The sequence below is a fragment of the Hypanus sabinus genome, chromosome 7, assembly GCF_030144855.1.
Source record: "Hypanus sabinus isolate sHypSab1 chromosome 7, sHypSab1.hap1, whole genome shotgun sequence".
NCBI lineage: Eukaryota > Metazoa > Chordata > Chondrichthyes > Myliobatiformes > Dasyatidae > Hypanus > Hypanus sabinus.
In genome coordinates, this window is record NC_082712.1 from 73,060,150 (window position 1) to 73,082,240 (window position 22,091).

The following is a 22,091-nucleotide window of genomic DNA, read 5'->3' on the forward strand; positions in this document are numbered from 1 at the left end:
ATTTTTCAATGCATATTGTGGTGAGGCTTTGCTACATTCAAGCTGGGTTGCCTCTGGGTTTGCATCCTAAGCTGATAGAATGAGGTCTTCAGGTGGTCTGTTGAGTCCATAACACTTGCATCAACACCAAGTTAATACCAAGTCTTTTGTTCATTTATTCCTTCCTCCCCCTTCTCTTCCTCCTGAAATTCTTCTTCCTTCTACTGTTGAATAGTAAGCAAAGGTCATGCCTTACATTGGGGAGACCATTTGACGAGCAGCAAATGACAAGCTAGTATCACATGGATTCTTCCGCCTTGTGTAGATGGTGGAATCTCATCTTGAGGACTCCAGTGAATCTCTTCATTGCCCCAGAGCTGGGTGTGTAGCTGTGAACTCCCAGCACAATTAGGAGCCAGCACTAGACCAAGGGTTTAGCCTATCCCATAAAAACCAATGCTCCATCCAGATATTGCACTGACTGAAATAGCACAGACATACAATGTCATATTTCCTGGATGCATGGAACCGATTACCAAGACTGGTAGCCTGAAACCTGGGTTCCATGTCAGTCCATGGTCTCTCTTATGCCAAGATGGGGCCACCCTCTGGGTAGCCTCCAACCTGATGGCATGTATATCAGTTTGTCTTTTCAGTAATTTTTCCACTCCCCTCTTCCCTCTTCTTCTGTTCCCCACTCTGGCCTTTTACCTCTTATCACCTGTCTGTCACTTTCCCCTGGGTCCGCTCTTCCTTCCCTTTCTCATATGGCCCACTCTCAACTCCTGTCAGATTGCTTCTTTCCCACTCACTTGGCTTTACCTATCACCTTGCACCTATCATCCTTCCCCTTCCCCAGCTTTTTATTCTGGCATCGTCCCCCTTCCTTTCCAGCACTGAAGAAGCGTCTCAGCCCAAAACGTTAACTGTTTATTCATTTCCATCGATGCTGCCTGACCTTCTGAGTTCCTCCAGCATTTTGTGTGTGTTGCTGTGGTACCTAGTGATTAATATATATTTAGAAATTAGATATATAGCATCTAAAAGCTTTTATGATCCATAATTTTATGTTATAAAGTTGTTCAAGTATAATTTAATCTGCAAAACTATTTAGACAGGGAGAATATCAGAAAAATTACCATCAGGAAATGAACCTGAGTTTTTTTAAAATTTCAATATGTAGCAAAAATAAAATTAGTTGATCCTTACAAGACCATTCATATCTTTTTAAATGGTTCTCATCTTCCCTCCATAATTCACCATTTTCTTTGGCCTTCCTGCTTTTTCAGGCTCTTTCTATACAGGAATTACTTTATCACGTTACACTGACCATCACACATAGCAGGCAGATAACACCTGAATTTTCGTACCTTCTGTAGGTTGTGGGTTTGATAGTGCAATTTTTTGAGCCATTCAGTTCTCTCTCCAAATGTTCAAAGTTAGTAAGCAACCTGTAAATCAAGTATGTTTTTGTGTCAATAGATATTGCAACCAATTAGATTTGGTCTTTGGACTAAATTAACTAAGAATTTAATCACATGATTAAAGTAACTCTTTTGATATTCCCTCCTCAGATTCTACTTTCCACACTGGTATAGTCCTGGACACAAGAGAGCATATCGTTATGGTGTTACCAAGGGTGCAGAGAGCCCTTTCATCGATGATACTATAATGATGTATCTTTTTGCTCAGGTACAGAGTTTCAGGTTGGCATTGATAGAGCAGTGTTGGAACAGGCATTTACCACTTTAATGTGAATTACTCACTGTTGATTTATCATCTGCATACAGCATGCAAATATTTGACTGTATAATGAGAATATTTGTGGTGAGCCCTTAATTTGGGTGGAGTAATGGTGATTAATATGGAATTGCCTGGACAGTGAATCTTTGAGTAGCTTAACAGTTTGATCTTGCATGTATAAATGGAAAGGTTATACACCAGTAGAAATCTTACTTGCTCTGTAATGGAAATAATGCCCAAATTAGAAGAGGAATGTAGCTCTGACACTACTTGAATTGTAGGAAGCAACTCTTGACATTGCAATGTACTAATCAATGTTGTCATTGAATTTAAAACAAAGGTGTGAAGTTTTATAATGCAGATATGATTTTGTATGAGAAAGTTTTTGTTTTTCAACTTAAATTAAAAGTAGCCCCCCCCCCCCCCATTAAAGTGTATGAGATGTAACAAGAGATGTTTGACCTATTTAGCCTTTGTTTTTCTGGTGGAATATTTCAGGGTTATCTCTGCTTTCTCATGCCCTCCCCAAAATGCTATTTCTCACTCTACTTCAAATGTTTAATGGCTTTACCTCTGCCTCAACAACCTACCAAGTATACAAAGCTTCAGTCAGCTAATTATATAGTGAGTTTCTGAACATTTATGTTCACCCAGTAGCAATGTACCATAGCTGGATTCCCAGCTTGTTCTTCCTTCTTCACTCTTCATAACTCCTTCTAAGAGTTTTTTTTAAAGAGTTTTTTTAATATCTTCATCATTTAGAAAATAGTGCTGTGGCCAGTTAATTCTGTTACTACAAGCAGTATTGGTACTATAGTATCACAAATTGATCTTGGGGTTATATTGGTAGGTAACTGGAATACTACCTTGAGCTTTCTAGTTTGTTTTAATTTCTAATTTAAACCACTTTACGCACGTTCATTTTGTTCATTTTCTCTTTTAAAATAATAGTATAATAGTCTGCTGTGTGGACCAAAAAATTACTTTGCACAAACTAATAGTGCTGTAGACTTGAAAATTAAACTAACCCAGGACACATGGTTCTGGGTGTTGTGTTAGGATATCTTGTAGGAAAATTTGCCCTTATTTTTTGACAGAACTTTGATTTAATCTGTTATCTATACTCCAGGACAAAACTCCCTCAATTGATGTTAATTTGATGTATCTGCCTAAATTTCTCTGCAATGAGATTCCAAATTTCACTGGAGACTCAAGAGACTGAGGTGCTGTGTTCTAGAGCAAAAAGAAGGCAAGTTACTGCAGGATGTGGTCAGACAGCATCTATGGAGGTAAAGGAAAAGGGATAGTTGACGTTTTAGGTTGATACTTCAGGGATCCTGATGTAGAGTCTTGAGCTGAAACATCTACTAATCCCTTTGCCTGTAAAAATGCTGCCTGTCTTAGTGTTCCTCTCACCGTTGTCTTTTGTTTCATTTTCACTGGCTTGAGAAATAAGAGTTCCTATTTACCAGTAACCAAGAGTTACTAACTTAGTTTTCACCAAAGTGTGCTATTTAAGCTACCATCTCTCAACTGGCTTCTTTACCATCACTGCGACCTATAACTGCAAACCTATGTTGAAACCATTTGTTCTGGGAAACACGGTTGTGATCACTGTTTTTGACTGCTACTGTTGATCTGTGCCAAGTTACACTGTTTCTGCTCACAGTTGTGTTAGAAGGGTCACCCCAGCTCCATGCTGATGTTGAAATAAATCATCCACACAAGTAAAGACATCCAGTACAGGCCTCATTAAATTCAATTCAATTCAAATTTAATTGTTATTTTAACCATACATGAATAATCATAAATCCAGCCAAACAAGACAGTGTTACAATGGGGTCAAGGTGCAAAGGCACATTACCAACTGTCATACAGAAGACCGCAATCATGTAGCAAAAGTCCCTCCCCGCTGCAACACCGCAGCTTGATGTCCAGTCCTCACACATTACAAATCAACAAGCTCATTTAGAATATCATTAAAGTACAATGACGCAGAATATGTATGTACTGGATATAGTTCAGACTCCTCAGCCCTCCAGCCGACAATATCATCTGTTGACAGGCCCCAGCGTCCAGTTGTTGACACTGGGGCTTTGAGGCCCAGTCTTTGCCCCGACGCCCAACTCCTGCAAGGCGATATCTTGGCTTTGAGACCCAGTCCTCACATATGCAAGCACATGTAGAATATTAGTAAAAACACAACCCCGAGTTCATTTAGTGCAGCCAAAAAAAAATATCTGCAGTCAGCCACAGCAAAGCTTGTCTTCTGCTGAGTGAAACCCTGGGAGGCAGCAACGCTGTGCCACACCGCCCCCAGTGAAGCATCCCTTCACTCCAGGCGGCTGCAAACAGGCAACGCTGAGGCTTCAGGCCTACTTCTCACTAACTACAACTGAGGCCAGGGAGCTCCCCTGCCAACCGCTCCTGCTCTCATCCAATAAATCAGCAAATCAAACCTGCAGTGTACCCGATTTACAATGTCCAAAGAGGTCCTGTGATCACAAGAATAGTGGCCATGATAGCCACTTGCTATTTCACTGTAAGCCATCATTGACTCAGGCAGCAGCACATTGTGCAGCTCCTTCGTTGGCTCCGTTAGTGAGCAACTCACTGATGGTGTAGACCTGGAGTACTTCAAGTTCTTAATGTATAGCAGGATCTTCTGGTCATTAGAAGTACATTTAAGTAGAATGGTAGCACCTTTTGTTGACCTCATAGAAGCTACTGTGACCAGTCACGCCGCTATCCTGCCGAAAATACCAGTATTCATATACTGCTCTCAACTCCTAACAGTAACATACCTAACAAATTCCTGCCAGAAGTATTTGGTGGTAATTGTCCTCCCACCCTTAAAAAAACAACAAGCATTCTGTGAGTACTGTTCATCACCAGCCTAGCTGCATCATTCTGACCTACACCCCCTTCCCCAAATGAAGGAACTACTCCCCTACATCCTGCTCCCTGCCTCACAACACTCCAGTATCCACTTATTCAGGGGAATCAGTATCGGATAGCTGGAAGAATACAGCTTTTATAATATTGTGTCTTCTAGAGAACTGGTTCAAAGTTCAAAATAAATTTATAATCTGTACATATACGTCACCATATACAATGAGATTTATTTTCTTCCAGGCATACTCAATAACCAGAATAGAGCCAATGACAATCCATATCAACAGGGTGGACAACAAGTGTACAAAAGACAAAGTACAAAAGAATGAAAAAAATTATATAGTAACAAATAAATAGCCAATAAATATCAAGAACATGCGATGAAGATTTCTTGAATGTGAGTCCAGTGGTTGTGGGAACTGTTCAGTGATGGGGCAAGTGAAGTTGAGTGAAGTTATCCCCTGTGGTTCAAGAGCCTGATGGTTGAGGGGTAACAACTGTTCCTGAACCTGGTGGTGTGAGTCCTGAGGCTCCTGTACTTTCTTCCTGAAGGGAGCAGCAAGAAGAGAGCATGAGCTGGGTGGTGGTCATCCCTGATGATGGATGCTGCTTTTCTGCAACACCACTGCATGTAAATGTGCTGTTTGTTGAGGACAGCTTTACCCATGATGGACTGGGCTGTATCCACTGCATTCTGCAGGATTTTCTGTTCAAGTGTATTGGCATTTCAATTCCAAGCTGTGATACCGCCTGTCAGTATACTCTCCACCACAGATCTCCAGAGGCTTGTCAAAGTTTTGATGTTATGCCAAAACTTCACAAACTTTTGAGGAAGTAGAGGAGCTGCTGTGCTTCCTTTGTAATTACACTTGCATGATGGGCCCTGAACACGTCCCTTGAAATGATAATACTGAGGAAATTAAAGCTGACACTCTCTACCTCTGATTGCCTAATGAGGACTGGCTCATAGGCATCTGGTTTCCTCCTCCTCAAGTTAATATTCAGCTCCTTGGTCTTGCTGGCATTAGTAAGAGGTTGTCATGGCACCACTCAGCCAGATTTTCAATCTCCCTCTTATATGCTGATTTGTCAGCACCTTTAATTCAGCCTACAACAGTGGTGTCATCAGCAAACTTAAATATGGCAATGCTTAGCCACAGAGTCATAAGTGTAAAGCGAGTAGAGAAGAGGATTAGCACACAGCTTGTGGTGCACGTGTGCTGATGGAGATTCAGGAGGAGATGTTGTTCTCAATCTGAACTGACTGGGATCTGCAAGTGAGAAAATTAAGGATCCAATTGCACAGAGAGGCATTGAGGCCAAGGTCTTGAAGCTTATTGATTAGTTTTGAGAGGATGATGGTATTGAATGCTGAGCTGTACTTGATAAAGAGCATCCTGATATACATATCTTCTCTGTTTGTTCAGATGTTCAAGTTGAGCGAAGAGCCAATAAAATTACATCTGCAGTGAACCTTCTGTGCCGGTAGGCAAATTTGAGCAGATCCAAGTCACTTCTCAGACAGGAGTTGATAAGTTTCAATTTTGCAGTTTGCAGAGATTGCACCAGAGGGACAAAATACCAACAATTGTGAGAGCCATTTAGTCGATAGGGAATGTTGCACTGAACACAAGAATGGTGGTTTCATCACTGGGAAATCCAACTCTATTTTGAGAACTTCCCATTTAATGATCTACATTTTTATGTGACTTCAGCAGTTTCATGGCAACCAATAGCAATGTTTTAATGCCACTTTAAAAGTAATAATGCAAATTTTCCAGCCCAGTATATGTTAACCATGAACATATTGAATCCCATCTGTAAAATGTGGTTCTAGTGAATGTTCCATAGTTAAATGCTTTTGGAAATTCAACAAGGCCAAATTTCTGTCTTAGGTCTTGTTTGAGTTTTGTTGTATTGCTTTTGCACTGTCACTTCTGGTGTTACAGCAGATCTTTTGTATATGGATAAAGCCATACAGTAGTAGCCATGTGCCTCTACTGATCCCACTTTCAAACTTGTAATCCGGAGCCATCTATGCCATAACATTTAGATTCTAATCCAAGTACTTCTTAATTGTTGTCAGTGTCTCTGATCCACCAATAGATTTTAACCTTACTCTTGGTGAAAAATTTCTACCTCAGATTCTTTCTAGATTTTCTAAATTTCAGATTTTTTCCCTATTTCTTTAAACATCAGCCCTCTGATTAAAACTACCTTTAGTAAGTGTTAGGTATACCCTTATAATTTGCATAGCTCAATCATATCCCTCACCCCATCCCCTCAGCCTTTTCATTCCAAGGAAATCCAACCTAGTCTATCCAATCCCTCTACGTGGACGAAAGACATCATCTCATTTAACATCTTTGTGAAAGTGTCCTGCTCCCTCGCCAGTGCAATAGTGTGGTGAACAGAACTGCACCCAGTGTTTCAGTGATGTTCTAACCAAGGTTCTGTATTTACTGAGTCCTGACGAAGGGTCTCGGCCCGAAACGTCGACAGTGCTTCTCCCTATAGATGCTGCCTAGCCTGCTGTGTTCTACCAGCATTTTGTGTGTGTTGTTTGAATTTCCAGCATTTGCAGATTTCCTCGTGTTTGTTCTGTATTTACTGCTGCTTTAGAGGGATTTGATTTTCATCGGCCAGCTATAAATTCCTCAGGTAGAGGGGAGAATGCAAACTGAGCTGAGAAATGTTACCTTGCAACTTGCAGTAGATTCCTTTTAGTCAATTAGCGTTTAGTATGCTGTAGTAATTTTGTTTATAGGTGAGTCATTATAGGTGAGTCATGTGAGGTTTAAGACTGAGGAATTTCCCCTCCAAAGGCCCTAACATTCAGAAACAGCATAGGTTTGGTGTAATTGCATGCTTGATGTTGATATGCAACTCAATCTCCATTGCAATGGCAGAATCCAAACAGGGCATTGGTGACCATGGGATTCCCGTGTCCTGTGTAATTTCATGTCCTTTGTGGATTGGTATATCTGATTATCTGATTGAATAAGATCGTTTTCGCCAGCACTTTATTCCTTGATCATTACACCCTCCCATGGCATGGGGTATCAACCTTGATATGTGTTTTGTTTGAATCGCTGGGTCTGCACTGTTATTGAGGCTTGTTAGGAATGTATTTTTTAAAATGCTGTATAACTTTCATGTGGTGTCAACTGGACATAGTTGAATGCTGTAATGATGCACATGGAGTAAAGAGTTAAAGGAACCTAATACATTGTTTTGGAATGGAAGTCTATTTGTCAATCAGGGACAAGCTCCAAGCTCTGCCTTTCTTCAATTCAAGATGCAAGAGGAACACCAGCAATTCCTTTCAAGTATTGATATTGAAACATTATTAATAGGTGGAAACCTGATGTAAGGTTACCATCTGATTTCTGCTCTTCTTTCATAGTGGCGTGATGATTTTATTAACGGATGGGTCAAGATCCCAGCAACACACGAAATGCAAGAGGAATGTCTTGGTATGGCAGTGCTTGATATGATGAGGATGGCAAAGGAAAATGGCCAATCCCCTTTGGACATTTGCCATTCAAGAAGGTAAGAAGGTATTATTTGCAAGTGTATAATATATTTGCATATACAAAGTGGGCAGATTAATCGTGATCTGCAAGATTCTGGTTGGACTGAGTAGATTAGTGATGTTGATATGTGACTTTTCTACCAGAATGCATGAGGACCACTTTGATGATCACAATCCTTGAGGTAATTAATTGCAAACTTATGAGGTTCTTGGATTGGCGACCTACTGTGTTCAAGGGTAAAGAAAAAGGTTGAATGCTTTAATAAAGAAAAATCTCTATAAATTCATTGCTCAGCTTCTTATATTCCATTGAGAATTAGCAGAGGCTGTTCAATCTCTCTTTATAAATTAAGCCCTTCACTTCAGGCAACATCCTGGTCAACTTCTTCTGTACTTTTCTAATGTTAGAATATCCTTTCTGCAGTGTTGTGACCAAAACTGCATTAAACATATAAATCACAAACAAGAGAAAATCTGTAGATGCTGGAAATCCAAGCAAAAGACACAAAATTCTGGAGGAATTCAGCAGGCCTGGCATCTATGGAGAACAAAATATGACTGATGTTTCAGGCCAAAACCCTTCAGCAGGACTGGAGAAAAAAAAAATGGCTGAGGTGTAGATTTAAAAGGTGAGGGGAGGAGAGAAAATGAGGTGATAGGTGAAACCTGAATGGGGAGGTATGAAGTAAAGAGCTGGGAAGGTGATTCGTGACAGAGACAGAAGGGCATGGATGAAAGAAAAGGGGGAGAGCACTAGAGGGAGGTGATGGGTGGACAAGGAGATAAAGTGAGAGAGGGACAAGGGGACGGAAAATGGTGAAAGAGAGGGTTGTTAGCAGAAATTCAAGAAATCGTTATTCATGCCATCAGGATAAAGGCTACAAAACTATGTGTAAGGAGGGAGGTCAGTAGGGAGGGACAAATGTCAGAATCAGATTCAGGTTTATTATCACCGGCATGTGACGTGAAATTTGTTAACTTTGCAGCAACGGTTCAATGCAATACATAATCTAGCAGAGAAAATAATAATAATAAATAAAATAAAACATAATAACTAAACAAATAAATCAATTACATATATTGAATAGATTATTTAAACATGTGCAAAAACAGAAATACTGTATATTAACAAAGTGAGGTAGTGTTCAAGGGTTCAACGTCCATTCAGGAATTGGATGGCAGAGTGGAAGAAGCTGTTCCTAAATTGCTGAGTGTGTGCCTTCAGGCTTCTGTACCTGCTACCTGATGGTAACAATAAGAAAAGGGCATGCCCTAGGTGCTGGAGGTCTTTAATAATGGACGCTGCCTTTCTGAGACAACGCTCCTTAAAGATGTCCTGGGTACTTCGTAGGCTAGTCCCAAGAGGGAGCTGACTAGATTTACAACCTTCTGCAGCTTCTTTCAGTCCTGTGCAGTAGCCCCTCCATACCAGACAGTGATGCAGCCCGTCAGAATGTTCTCCACGGTACAACTAAAGAAGTTTTTGAGTGTATTTGTTGACATGCCAAATCTCTTCAAACTCCTAATAAAGTATAGCCACTGTCTTGCTTTCTTTATGACTACATCGATATGTTGGGACCAGGTTAGATCCTCAGAGATCTTGACACCCAGGAACGAATATGGTTTCCCTTGTCTGCATGTACCACAGGGTTCCTCTTGGCCTCACCTACTAATCCACCAACCTCCGCATCGAGCATATAATTCTCCAAAACCTCCATTATCTGCAACAGGATCCCACCACCAAGCACATTTTTCCCTCCCCCCCCACCCCCCACTTTCTGCTTTCCACAGGGATCGCTCCTTATGTGACATCCCTTTCCACTGCTCTCCCTCCTCGCACTTATCCTTGCAAGTGGAACAAGTGCTATACCTGCCCCTATATCTCCTCCTTGACTACCATTCAGGGCCCTCAACAGTCTTTCCAGGTGAGGGGACCCCTTGCCTGTGAGTCTTTTGGAGTCATATACTGTGCCTGGCACTTCCAGTGTGGCCTCCTGCATATCGGTAAGACGGGACGTAGATTGGGAGACCGCCTTGTTGAGTACCTATTCTCCATCTGCCGGAAAAAGTGGGATCTCCTAGTGCTCAGCCATTTTAATTCGACTTCCCATTCTCATTCAGATTATGTATCCATGGACACCTCCACAGTTGTGATGAGGCTACACTTAGGTTGGAGGAAAAACACCTAGTATTCCATTTGGGTAGCCTCAAACTTGTTGGCATGAACATTGATTTCTCAAACTTCCAATAATACCCCCCACCCTACCTCTCCTTCACCATTTCCCATCCCCCTTTCTCTCTCTCACTTTTTCTCCTTGCCCACCTATCACCTCCCTCTGTGCTTCCCCCATCCCCTTTTCTTTCTTCCATGGCCTTCTATCTTTTTTTTACCAATCAACTTCTCAGTTCTTTGCTTCATCCCTCCCCTTCAGGTTTCATCTATTACCTTGTTTTCTCTCTCTCCTCCCCCACCTTTCAAATCTACTCCTCAGCTTTTTTTCTCTCTAGTCCTGCCAAAGGGTTCCAGCCCAAAACACCAACAGTACTTTTTTCTACAGATACTGCCTTTACAGATTATGTCCAGCATTTTGTGTCTGTCACAGTGTTTGAAGTATTGTCTGACCAATGTTTTCTACAGCTGCCATGTGATACCCCTACCCTTGTACTCAAAGTTCAAAGTAAATTTTATAATCAGAATACATATATGTCACCATATACAACCCTGAGATTCATTTTCTTGTGGGCATTCTATGTACATACATCTACTGCTGCCTCTGGACGTATCTTCAGTGATGTTCCTGGAATTATCGGGTGTTTCAGTTCTTTCAACATCATACACACTCCTCCAGGTGACCCAGCTGGGGCTGATCAGACCCCAGCTTGTGTCTAGATGCCTAGCTACTCGTGACTCCATGACTCCCCTCCTTTGAGCCACAGCCGTCTTGAGGCCCTCCCTGCTGCATCAGTGGTACTGCAGATGGCTCTCCTCTTCCTCTCTCCCTTGATGCCCAAATTGCTGAAGGCTCTGGTTAAAGAACGGGCTGCGAATCCGCTATGTCCAACCTCCACTGGGAGACACTTCACTCTCCATCCAGCCTGCTGGCAGTTGTTGACTAGTCTTGCATACTTGGAGAGCTTCCTTTCAAAGGCCTCTTCCAAGCGATCTTCCCATGGGCCTATCAACTCCAGCAGCACCACTTGCTTGGTAGACTCAGACACAGGGACAGTGTCTGGTCACAGGGTGGTGGCTGCGATATGGTTGGGGAACTTCAGCTACCTTTTGAGGTCCACCAACAGCTGCCAGTCCCTTGCAGAGGTCAGGATGCCTGCAGATGTTCTTTTGGCGTGTATTGGCTGCTCCCCAGCTCTGACAAAGGCAATGGCCTGCTTAGAGGGTCGGGACCGCTTCACCCTCTCAACTCCTGCACTGATGGCTTCAGCACTGGTCTTCAGGACCTGATCATGCCTCCATCGGAACCGACCCTCATCAAGTGCCCTTGTGCAGCCGCTGAAAATATGCTCAATAAATCTGTATATATAATATACTCAATAAATCTATAGAATAATAACCATAACAGAATCAATGTAAGACCGCCCAACTAAGGCATTCAACCAGAGTGTAGAAGACAACAAACTGCAAATATAAAAGAAGAAATAATAATAATTAAATTAGCAATAGATATGAAGAACACGAGATGAAGAGTCCTTGAAAGTGAGTCCATTGGTGGTGGGAACATTTCAATGACAGGGCAAGTGAAGTTATCCCCTTTGGTTCAACAGCATGATGGTTGAAGGGTACTAACTGTTCCTGAAACTAGTGGTGAGAGTCCTGAGGCTTTTGTACCTTCTTCCTGATGGCAGTAGCGAGAAGAAAGCATGACCTGTGTGATGGGGACCCCTGATTATAGATGCTGCTTTCCTGGAACAGCATTTCTTGCTCATTGGTTAGGAGGGCTTTATTTGTGATGGACTAGGTTGTATCCATTACTGTTTCTCGGCCTTTCCAACCGAACTATTATGCAACCAGTAATACACTCTCTACTACAGATCTAGAGAAGTTGGTCAGAGTTTTCGATGTCATGTTGAATCTCCACAAACTCCTAAGGAAGTCGATGCATTGCTGTAGCTTTCTTAGTAGTTACACTTACGTGCTGGGCCCAGGGTAGGTCCTTCAAAATAATAACACCAAAGAATTGTTAACCTTTTGCGCCTCTGATCCTCCAGTGAGGATTGGCTCATGAATGTCTGGTTTCCTTCTCCTGAAGTTAATAAGCAGCTTCTTGATCTTGGTGTCATTGAGTGAGAGGTTGTTGTTATGGTGCTGCTGGGCCAGATTTTCAGTCTCCCTTCTAAGTGCCGATTCATCACCACCTTTGATTTGGCCTATGACAGTGGTTCATCAGCAAACTTGAATATGATATGGGAGCTGTACCTAACCACACAGTCATAAGTATAAATTAAGTAGACTAGGGGGATAAGCACACAGCCCTGTGGTGCACCTGTGCAGATGGAGATTATGGGGAAAATGTTGTCGCCAATTTAAACTGACTGGGGTCAGCAAGAGAGAAAATCAAAGATCCAATTGCACAAGGATCCAGTTGCACCCATGATTAGGTTAGAACTAAATTGGGGGGGGTTGCTGGATGATGTATCCTGAAGGGCTGGAAGGGCCTATTCCACACCGTATGTCAATAAATAAAAATAAATAAATATTAATACTCATTACACTTGCTAGACTGAGTTCTCTCCATCACCACTCCACCCAAATTAGGAGCTGATCCATATCCTCCTGTATCCTTTGCTCTCTACTACTGCACCAATTTTTGTGACATCTACAAACTTACTAATCAAATTACCTAAGTTTTCATGCAGATAACTTACATGACAAACTACAATGATTGTAGCACTGATCCCTGTGGTACACCACTGGATACAGCCTTCAAGTGAGAAAAGAAAGTCCTTGACCACTACCCTATGTCTCCTATCACCAGGTCAAATATGGATCCAGATTGCCAGCAGACCTTTGACCCCCCCCCCCTCACCTGAAACATCTTAACCAACCTACTCTGCAGGACTTTGTCAAAGGCCTCGTTAAAGACTATGTATACCACCTCTAATGCCTCGCCTCATTAATTTTCTTAATTGTCTCTACAAAGAATTCAATCAGAGTTGTAAAGCAGGACTTCCCTTGCATAAAAACATGTTGACTCCTAACAATTCCCACCCTTCCAAGTGAACAAAGTCCTGAACCTTCAATTTTTTTTCCCCACTAATGTACCTATGATTGATTTTAAGTTTCACCGGCCTGTCGCTCCCTGGCTTATTCCTACTGCCCTTTCTGAATAGGGAGATGTCTTCCAGTTTTCTGGTACTTAGACTGTAACTAACAAAGATGGAAGAATCTCCCTAAGACGCACAACAATCTCTTACCTTGCAATCCATGGCACTCAGGAGTTAATCCCACCAGATCTTGAGGATTTAACTACCTTAATGTGTTCCAAAATCACTATCACTTCCTCCTTCCTGATACAGATATTTTCCAGAATATCAATGTACTGCCTTCTAAATCTTCACCCTTCACAGCCTTCTTCCTGGTGAATGCCAATGAGAAATATTGAGTGAGGATCCCACTCATATCCCCAGGCTCCACACGTACTGTAAATTTTCCTTTTGCCGTCTTAGGGAAATGACTCTATCCGTACTCTTGCTTCTAATATATTTATAGAAGTTTAGGGATTCTCTCTAGTCCTTCTTGTCAAGGCCATTTCTCCATATGCCCTCCTACTCTTACATCACCTATAAATTTCAAGGGGCTCACTAGAAACCAAATGTTGGCACATAATTCTTGCAGTTGATTAAAATTTCAATTTATTTATAAACAAAAAATAATTATTTCACTGTTGCCAAGCTGGTATCCTGCTATTCAACAATGAACAATCTGAGTGTTTCAGTCACATTGGTTAAAATATTACTTCCAACAATTTTGCAGGCCCAATATCATGGGTGAGATTTTTGGGCTCCCACAACCCATAACTTGAACATAGATACCCAAATTAATGCCTGACTGAGCAGGAGCTTCAGTCTGGTTTGTAGCTGCTGGGACTGCTTAGTTTATGAATCAGACTTTGAATTTTTTGATGCAGAGTTGATAATACCATTGCAGCTGCTAGTATTATACTGATGTGCTTATAACTTTTGCAGGGTGATATATTTCTTCAGGAAGGAATTTTGTTTTGCTTGTTTTTTTTCTGCCCATTAACCTTGTGTAATTTTAGTTGCCAAAGATTTTTCAACACATTCACTATGAATGACTATTTACATTTTAACTGTTAATTGTATTGTTTTAATTCCAGTTATAAATCATTGTTGCCAGAAAATGTTCGGCTACAAATCCAGAATTACCATATTGTGACAAGGAAGCGGATCCGGTACAGATTTTACAGGTTCATCCGTCAGTTCAGTCAATGCAATGCAAGCGCTCGAGATCTGAAGCTGAAATACCTCATTAATATGGAAAATCTGCAGCCTGATTTGTTCTCTGAGTATTTTGAAGTGAAAGAGCCTGTATGCGGCCCTGCGGGGGAAGATATCTATACAACTATCATTGTAACTGGAAATGGTGGCATTCAGTGGATGAAAGGGAAATATAAAGACAATGAATCCCAGTCTTCTCAGGTAATTGCTACAGTAATTTAAATACATTTGTTAAACAGGTAGGCTATCAAAAGATACATCTTATAAATCATTTTGTAATGAACTAATCCAGTAAAACAAAAGTTCAATTGCAGTTCACCTTCAATGACATACTTATCTGAATTTATATAGGTCAATAGCTGAACTGACATTGTTGAATCTATGCTATGTGCGTGATGACAAACATTGAATGATGTCTATATTATAAAAAGTCACACTACAGAGTGTACATTTTTACAGTTGAATCGTGTTTATGGAAATATTTGCCTATTTTTTCTGGATTGTTCTCTGATCATTTGTTAACAGCTTTCTGAAAAAGTTATTGTGGTTCATGATGGGTTATGTCTAATATGTAGCAGAGAACAGATGATATAGTTGGTTGATTCTGCACTCTCAGTTTTGTTCTACACCATTGATATCACATTGATTCCACGTAGTCCCTTCAACACATTGTGCACTGCTTTAGATTGTGGGCTAGTTCCTTCTTAAATGCTACAGTGCTCTTTCACATTTGAAAGAACAAGTCATAGCTAAGCAATTTTAAATTTAACTAATTTCACAATTAACAAATGACTCCCTTTTTATGTTTTACTAAAAACTGAAACACCATGGAATTTGAGAACCAGAAGACAATAGTATGGCTATAATAAGAATATACTTACGTTATCTTGTATTATATTTCGTTTCAATCAACTCAGATGGAGTGTCAGTAATTCAATATTTCTAAGTATATTTTTGAATTTTGTAATTGTAATTTCAGGTAACATACATTTTCATTTTCATTTCATAATATTCTGTATATAGGAAGTAACATTTTGACATGACAGAGGATTGCTTGCAAAATAACTTGCACAAAGGAACCAAGTGTTCAGTGGCCAAATTGACTTACAACCAAAATAGGTCAGAAGGCGAAGGGGAAGTAAATACCAACTGTTTACTGACTAATATCAACACCTCAAAACTAATAAACTAGTTTAATAAAAAAAACTAAAGTAAGCACCAAGACCTAGGCCTCAATACTTTCTGGTGCACTGAATCCTTGATTTCTTCACTTGCACACCCCAGACAGTACAGATTGGCAACAACATCTCTTCCATAATCACCATCAACGCCAAGGCTGTGTTGTTAGTCCTCTGCTCTAATCACTTTATACTTATAACTGTAAGGCTAAATACAGCTCCAATGCCATATTTAAGTTTGCTGCTGACACCGCTGTTGTTGGCCATATGAAAAGTGGTGGTGAATCACATATAGGAGGGAGATTGAAAACCTGGTTGAATGGTGCCACAGTAATAACCTGTCACTCAACATCGACAAAATCAAAAAGCTGATAACAAACTACAAGTGGAAGAAACCAGCAGTCCATGAGCCTGTCCTCATCAGAGGATCAGGGGTGGAGATGGTCAGCAACTTTAAGTTCTTCAGCATTATCATTTAGATTAGTGGTTCCCAGACATTTTTGGGTTACTGCCCTCTTGGCTCCCAGAACGCCATCCCCAGCACCCCCTCTCTGTTACTGGCCATTACATAAAATCTGTAAAGAATTTGAATTTATGATGCACAGTGAAAGAAATTAAGAACTACAAATTCAAAGCAGTGACAAATAATTGCAAATATTATTGAGATCTATTTAAAGCTGCAAATAAAACTATTTGTGTAATTACAGTAAGGACAATTTTCATACATTAGTAATGCAACTATTCTTTACTTCATTGCTTTTTCACCTTTCGGTGAGACGGATGGGCTTGGTGCAGTGGTAGCAGCTTCTCAACATCAGGCTGAATGTCACTAAGAGTCTCAGATCCCCAGTTCAGTAATTTCTAATCTGCTTCGTTGCTTTGAAAGAAGTTGGACAACTGCACTGAAACCAGTGTGATGTTGAAAAGGCAATAAAAAACATCTTGACCTTTTTCCACAGTGCAGTAGAGCATTCAGGGATTTCTTTCTAGAGCCAAACTTCTTAATATGATTTTTTGGGTCTTGGCTTTAGCTCAAAGTCAATTTGCAACAAGATCAGTTCTTCTTCCATCCTTCCTGTTAAATTTCTTATTACAAGTTTACAGGAATAGATTTATTACCCAATCTGGAATTTGGATTGAGAGAAGATTCTGAGATCTCTCTGTCATATCTTTCTGCCATTGGGAGCTGAATGGCCAAGGATATACGGTGTATCAGAAAGATAGGTTAGTAGGCAGAGGGGGTGGTGTGGCTCTGTGTATGATAAATAATATTAAATCATTAAAAAGAGATGACATAGGATTGGAAGGTGCAGAGTCTCTATGGGTTGAGTTGAGAAATGGCAAGGGTAAAAGGACCCTAATGGCAGTTGTATACAGGGCTCCAAACAGCAGCCGGGATGTGGATTACAAATTACAGCAGGAGATAGAAAAGGTGTGTCAGAAAGGCAATGTCATGATAGTCGTTGGGGATTTTAACATGAAAGTGGATTGGGAAAACCAGTTCACTACTGGACCTCAAGAGAGAGAATTTGTAGACTGTCTAAGCGATGGCTTTTTAGAACAGCTTGTTGTTGAGCCCACTAGGGGATCGGCTATTCTGGATTGGGTTTTGTACAATGAAGACAGCTTATTGATAAGGAACCCCTTAGGGAACAGTGATCGCAATATGATCAAGTTCACATTGAAATTTGAGAGGGAAAAAATAAAATCCAATGTGTCGGTATTTCAGTGGAATAAAGGAAATTACAAAGTTTAAGGGTAACATGAGGGGGAATTTCTTTACTCAGAGAGTGGTAGCTGTGTGGAACAAGCTTCCAGTAGAAGTGGTAGAGGCAGGTTCGGTATTGTCATTTAAAGTAAAATTGGATAGGTATATGGACAGGAAAGGAATGGAGGGTTATGGGCTGAGTGCGGGCCAGTGGGACTAGGTGAGAGTAAGCGTTCTACATGGACTAAAAGGGCCGAGATGGCCTGTTTCCATGCTGTAATTGTTACATGGTTATAAGACCAGAAGGGGTGGGGTGAAGCTGAGAGCCAGAAAGGTGACTGGCAAAAGGGATACAGAGCTGGAGAAGGGAAAGGATCATGGGACGTGTGGTAAACCGTGTATACCTGTCTGGACACACCCCTCTGCTGACTGCTCCTGTAGCTCCTCCCACAGACCCCTGGATAAAGATGATTGTGTCACTGCTCCTCCCACCGTCCAGGGCGGTCATCTAGCATGGACGTGGTCCATTTTACTGCTAATAAAAACCTTTCAGTATTTACTCTACTTCTAGTCTTTTGGAGTTATTAATAGTGCATCAGGACGGGAGGCCTAGGGAGAAAGAAAGGGGGAAGGGAGCACCAGAGGGAGATGAAGAACAGGCAGAGTCATGGGCACAGAGAGAGAAAAAATAGAGGAGGGGGGAGAAAAACTAAATATATCAGGGATGGGGTAAGAAGGGAAGGTGGGGCATTAACGGAGGTTAGAGAAGTCATTGTTCATGCCATAGTATCTCAGGCATTTTCCTAACGAGAGCCAACTGAGAGCAGGTGTTCAAACTGTTCTGCATTCTGAATATAAAACTCTCAATGTTCTGGAGTATTGAGAACATGGAATGATTTTATTTACTGCTGTGTTAACAGTATTTAATGATTTTTGTGCAGATTTCTTAGGTTTTTTTTTGCAACAAGAAGTTTTCTATGTAATGGTAAGTATGTTTGGTACAGCGTTTTTCAAGAAAGTAATATCCCTATAGTGGCACCCTGTCATTGATGGTGCCCCATCTGTTGCATGAGCAAGAATGTTGCTGAGCTGAATACCCTTTTCTTTGAAAACTTTTTCAACAACCTGACATATTGATTCCCCCTTTGTATCTGTTTCTAATCCCCTTGCAAATAACAACTCTTGAACCTGGTTTGTGTCTTTTATGAGGCGAACATAACCAAAAAGCAAAGATTTGTTTCCTGGCAGAGTTAACTCATCCAACTGCAGAGCAGATTCTGTTCTCCTAAGTATGTTGCACAATGTTTCTTCCGCATTCATTTCATCTGTTCATCTTTGAACAGAATTATCGCTGAGAGGAGTCACTTTAATCATTTGGTCTAGTGACTGATGCAAAACCGTACTCAGAGCTTCACTTACTGCTGGCAGAATCAGTTCTTCTCCAATTATATGGAACTTTCTAGATCTAGCAATGAGCAATGAAATGTTGTGTGAAGCACACAAACTGTCGCTGTTTTGAGGTGTTTTCCATTTCTGAAAGTTTTCACGGAGTGACTGAAAATAAGTCTTCTTATTTGCTTTATCAGAGTATATTTTCTTCAAATGTTCAAGGAGTCTGGATGGTTTCATTGCCTCATTTGAAAAAAAATAGTACACAACAGACACATTGGCTGTTATTGGTTGCTTGGTGCTAGTATTAATCTGTATTTCAGATACTCCGCACAATACTGTCTACACTTTTTTCTTTAGTCTGCTTCTGGCATTTTCATTATGGATTAACAATAGTCAATCCCCTGTTGTTTAACTCCACCTCAAATACTGCAATTAATAAAGGGGAAAGTTATGATGTCATCATAGCTCAGGCAAAATTGTATTCTCTGCTTGAAGGTGTATAAAGTGGATGATAACATCTTGGTTGGGCCAAGGGCTAGAGAAAAGTGGTCAAGACAATTTGAAAGTTCTGAAATTTACCTCATTGAACGCTGTACCCTAATTCATAGGAATTGCATCACTGCATGAGTAGATTAGGGGAATCCTACAATCTAATATTGTACTACAGTAGTGAGTGGCAATAATGTGCAAGCCAGGCCCGGAAATAACACAATTTCTTCCGTCCAGATTTCTCATTTTAAGCTAAATACCAACACCCTTGAACAGAACAGTCTACGAAAACTGGTGGATTCTAGCCCAGTGCATCACAGGTAAAGCCCTCCCCATCACTGAACACATCTATAAGGAATGCTGGCACAGGAAAACAACATCTCTCATCAATGCCCCCACCATTCAGGCCATGCTGTCTTCTTGCTGCTGCTATCAGGAAAAAAATGCAGGAGCCTCAGGTGCCACACCTCCAAGTTTCAGAGCAGTTATCGCTCCTCAACCAGCAGGCTGTTGAACCAGACTGGATAACTTCACTCACCTCAACATTGAGTTCATTCCACAACCTATGGACTCACTTTCAAGGACTCTACAATCCATGCTCCCTATATGTATTTATTTATTTATATGATTTATATAATGTTATTACTTGGTACTTTTTTGTCTTTGCACGATTTGTTGCCTTTGCGCTTTGGTTGTTTGCTTGTCTTTGTTGTGTGCAGTTCCTCATTGATTCTACTGTGTTTCTTTGTATTTACTGTGAATGTCCACGAGAAAATGTCAGAGGTGTGATGTATGTACTTTGATAATAAATCTACTCTGAACTTTGAAATCTGAATGTTGACAGGTTAGGTAGCTGGGCAAGAGGTTGATAAATGGAGAATGGATAATGTGGGAAATTGTTCATTTTGAAGGGAGAAAATGGTGTTGATGGTGAGGAGGCTACAGGATAATATTTAGTCGGAGCTAATACAAATGGAATTTAGACTTCATAAGTGAGGCGTGGTGCACTTTGTAAAGACTAATACATAATGGATGGTAGGGGACTGAAGGTAAAGGGGGAACCCTGTGAACAAGTCCAAGGACCGCTGAGGATAGGCAGGACAGATAGAAAGATACTTCGCCTTCGTTCACTGTGGCCAAGAGGATTACAACTTCCTAAATCATAAATTAGTTCACAGTTGGAGTACTTAGATATTTCTGGATGCAATATTATAACAAAAACACTTAACTGCACTACAGAAGATGCAAAAAAAATTCACCAGGATTGAGCCTGGGGTGGAGTGCCTCAGTTATGAGTGACTGGATAAACAAGATGGGTTTTGTTTTCTTGGATCGAAAGAGGCTGGTGTGGGTTCTGATAGAAGTATACAAAATTGAAGACTATAACATGGTAGATAGTAAGAAACTATTTTATACAACAGAAATATCTAGAGCTAGAAGGCATAAGGATAAGAGATTTAGAGGGTATTAGGAAATCTTGGGTGAATAATAGTTGAGCATTTAGTAAATGGCACCTTGGTCAGTATGGACGGGTTGGGCCGAAGGGCTTGTTTCTGTGCTGTATAACTCTTATGACTTGATTTGTAGATGGTGTAGTTAGTAGCTATTAATGGTGGAGAGAACAGATATCTAGGGTGGTGGATAGGGTGCCAGTTCAATGGGCAACTTAGCCACAATGGTGCTGTGCATGTTGAATGTTGTTGGATCTGTGTTCATCGATTTCAGAAAGGAAACTCTTGCTTGAACAATCTTACATTTTTGAGGGTGTGCTCTAAGGTAATAGAGTAGATGTCACTTAACAAAAAAATAATATTGAACATGCACCATGATAGAAAAAGGTTTGCAAATGCTGAAGCTTGTCACCCAAATAAAAAGAGAAAACACTGGGGAATACCCAGTATGTCAGGTAGCATTTCTGAAAATAAAATAGAGTTAACAGTTCCAGTTAATGATCCTTTACCAGAGCTGGGAAAGTGAGAAAGCTAGCGTGTTTTGATTTACTAGGTTTGTACAAGAAGGAGAGGACAAGGGAATGGTGAAGATTTAAATTGTTATGGTGATGCATTTGGTTTTGCTGCCTTCTAAGAAAGGGATCTCTCTGTCGGAACTAAATTAGAAGGTGATGCATGAGTGCAATAGAGAGAGGGTAAAAGCTGATGCTGGTTTTGTAAAGTTATAGTCACCAAATCATACAACATACACAAGAGTAAACAAGAATCCAGTAACAACATTGGTGGGGAGAGAAACTACTGAGTAGTGTTAGAGTGGACCTTATTATCTGGACTGGCTAACTCAGAAAGAGTAAAGGTTGGTTATCTGATATTGTTCGACTCAGTATTCAACCCTCAAAGGTCTGCCACCTGTCACTTTAATCCATCATCCCACACTGACTGCTATCATTTGCCTTGTGCAGTGTTCCGCTAAGCTCAAAGGGCAGCACCTCTTCTCCCTTTTAGGCACGTTACAGACATAAAAGATTCAAGTGTATCAAACTACAGTGAGCTGATAGAGGGTAATTACAAGGAATCTACTGGTGGCAAACACATCAAAAACTAAAATGTGTAGATTTCAAGCAATTGATCAAAAGATTTAAAGGGTCAGTGAAAATAAAGGCTTTTCATCCAGACGATGTATGCAAATCAGTGGCAAAGATCAAGTTTGTGGCAGTATCAAGTTAGGTATGGCCCTTGTGGCTAAA

At 40.7% G+C, this 22,091-nt stretch overlaps 1 protein-coding gene across 3 annotated transcripts in view; it reads left to right on the top strand.

The window, feature by feature from the left end:
- jak2b (Janus kinase 2b) overlaps positions 1-22,091 on the top strand; it is a 268,366-nt gene that overhangs the window by 192,367 nt on the left and 53,908 nt on the right. For all 3 annotated transcript variants that reach the window (XM_059974879.1, XM_059974881.1, XM_059974880.1), the window contains exons 4-6: positions 1,554-1,671; positions 8,024-8,169; positions 14,506-14,827. In XM_059974879.1, the coding sequence (XP_059830862.1) occupies positions 1,554-1,671; positions 8,024-8,169; positions 14,506-14,827 (586 nt within the window). The remainder of the gene's footprint in view (positions 1-1,553; positions 1,672-8,023; positions 8,170-14,505; positions 14,828-22,091) is intronic.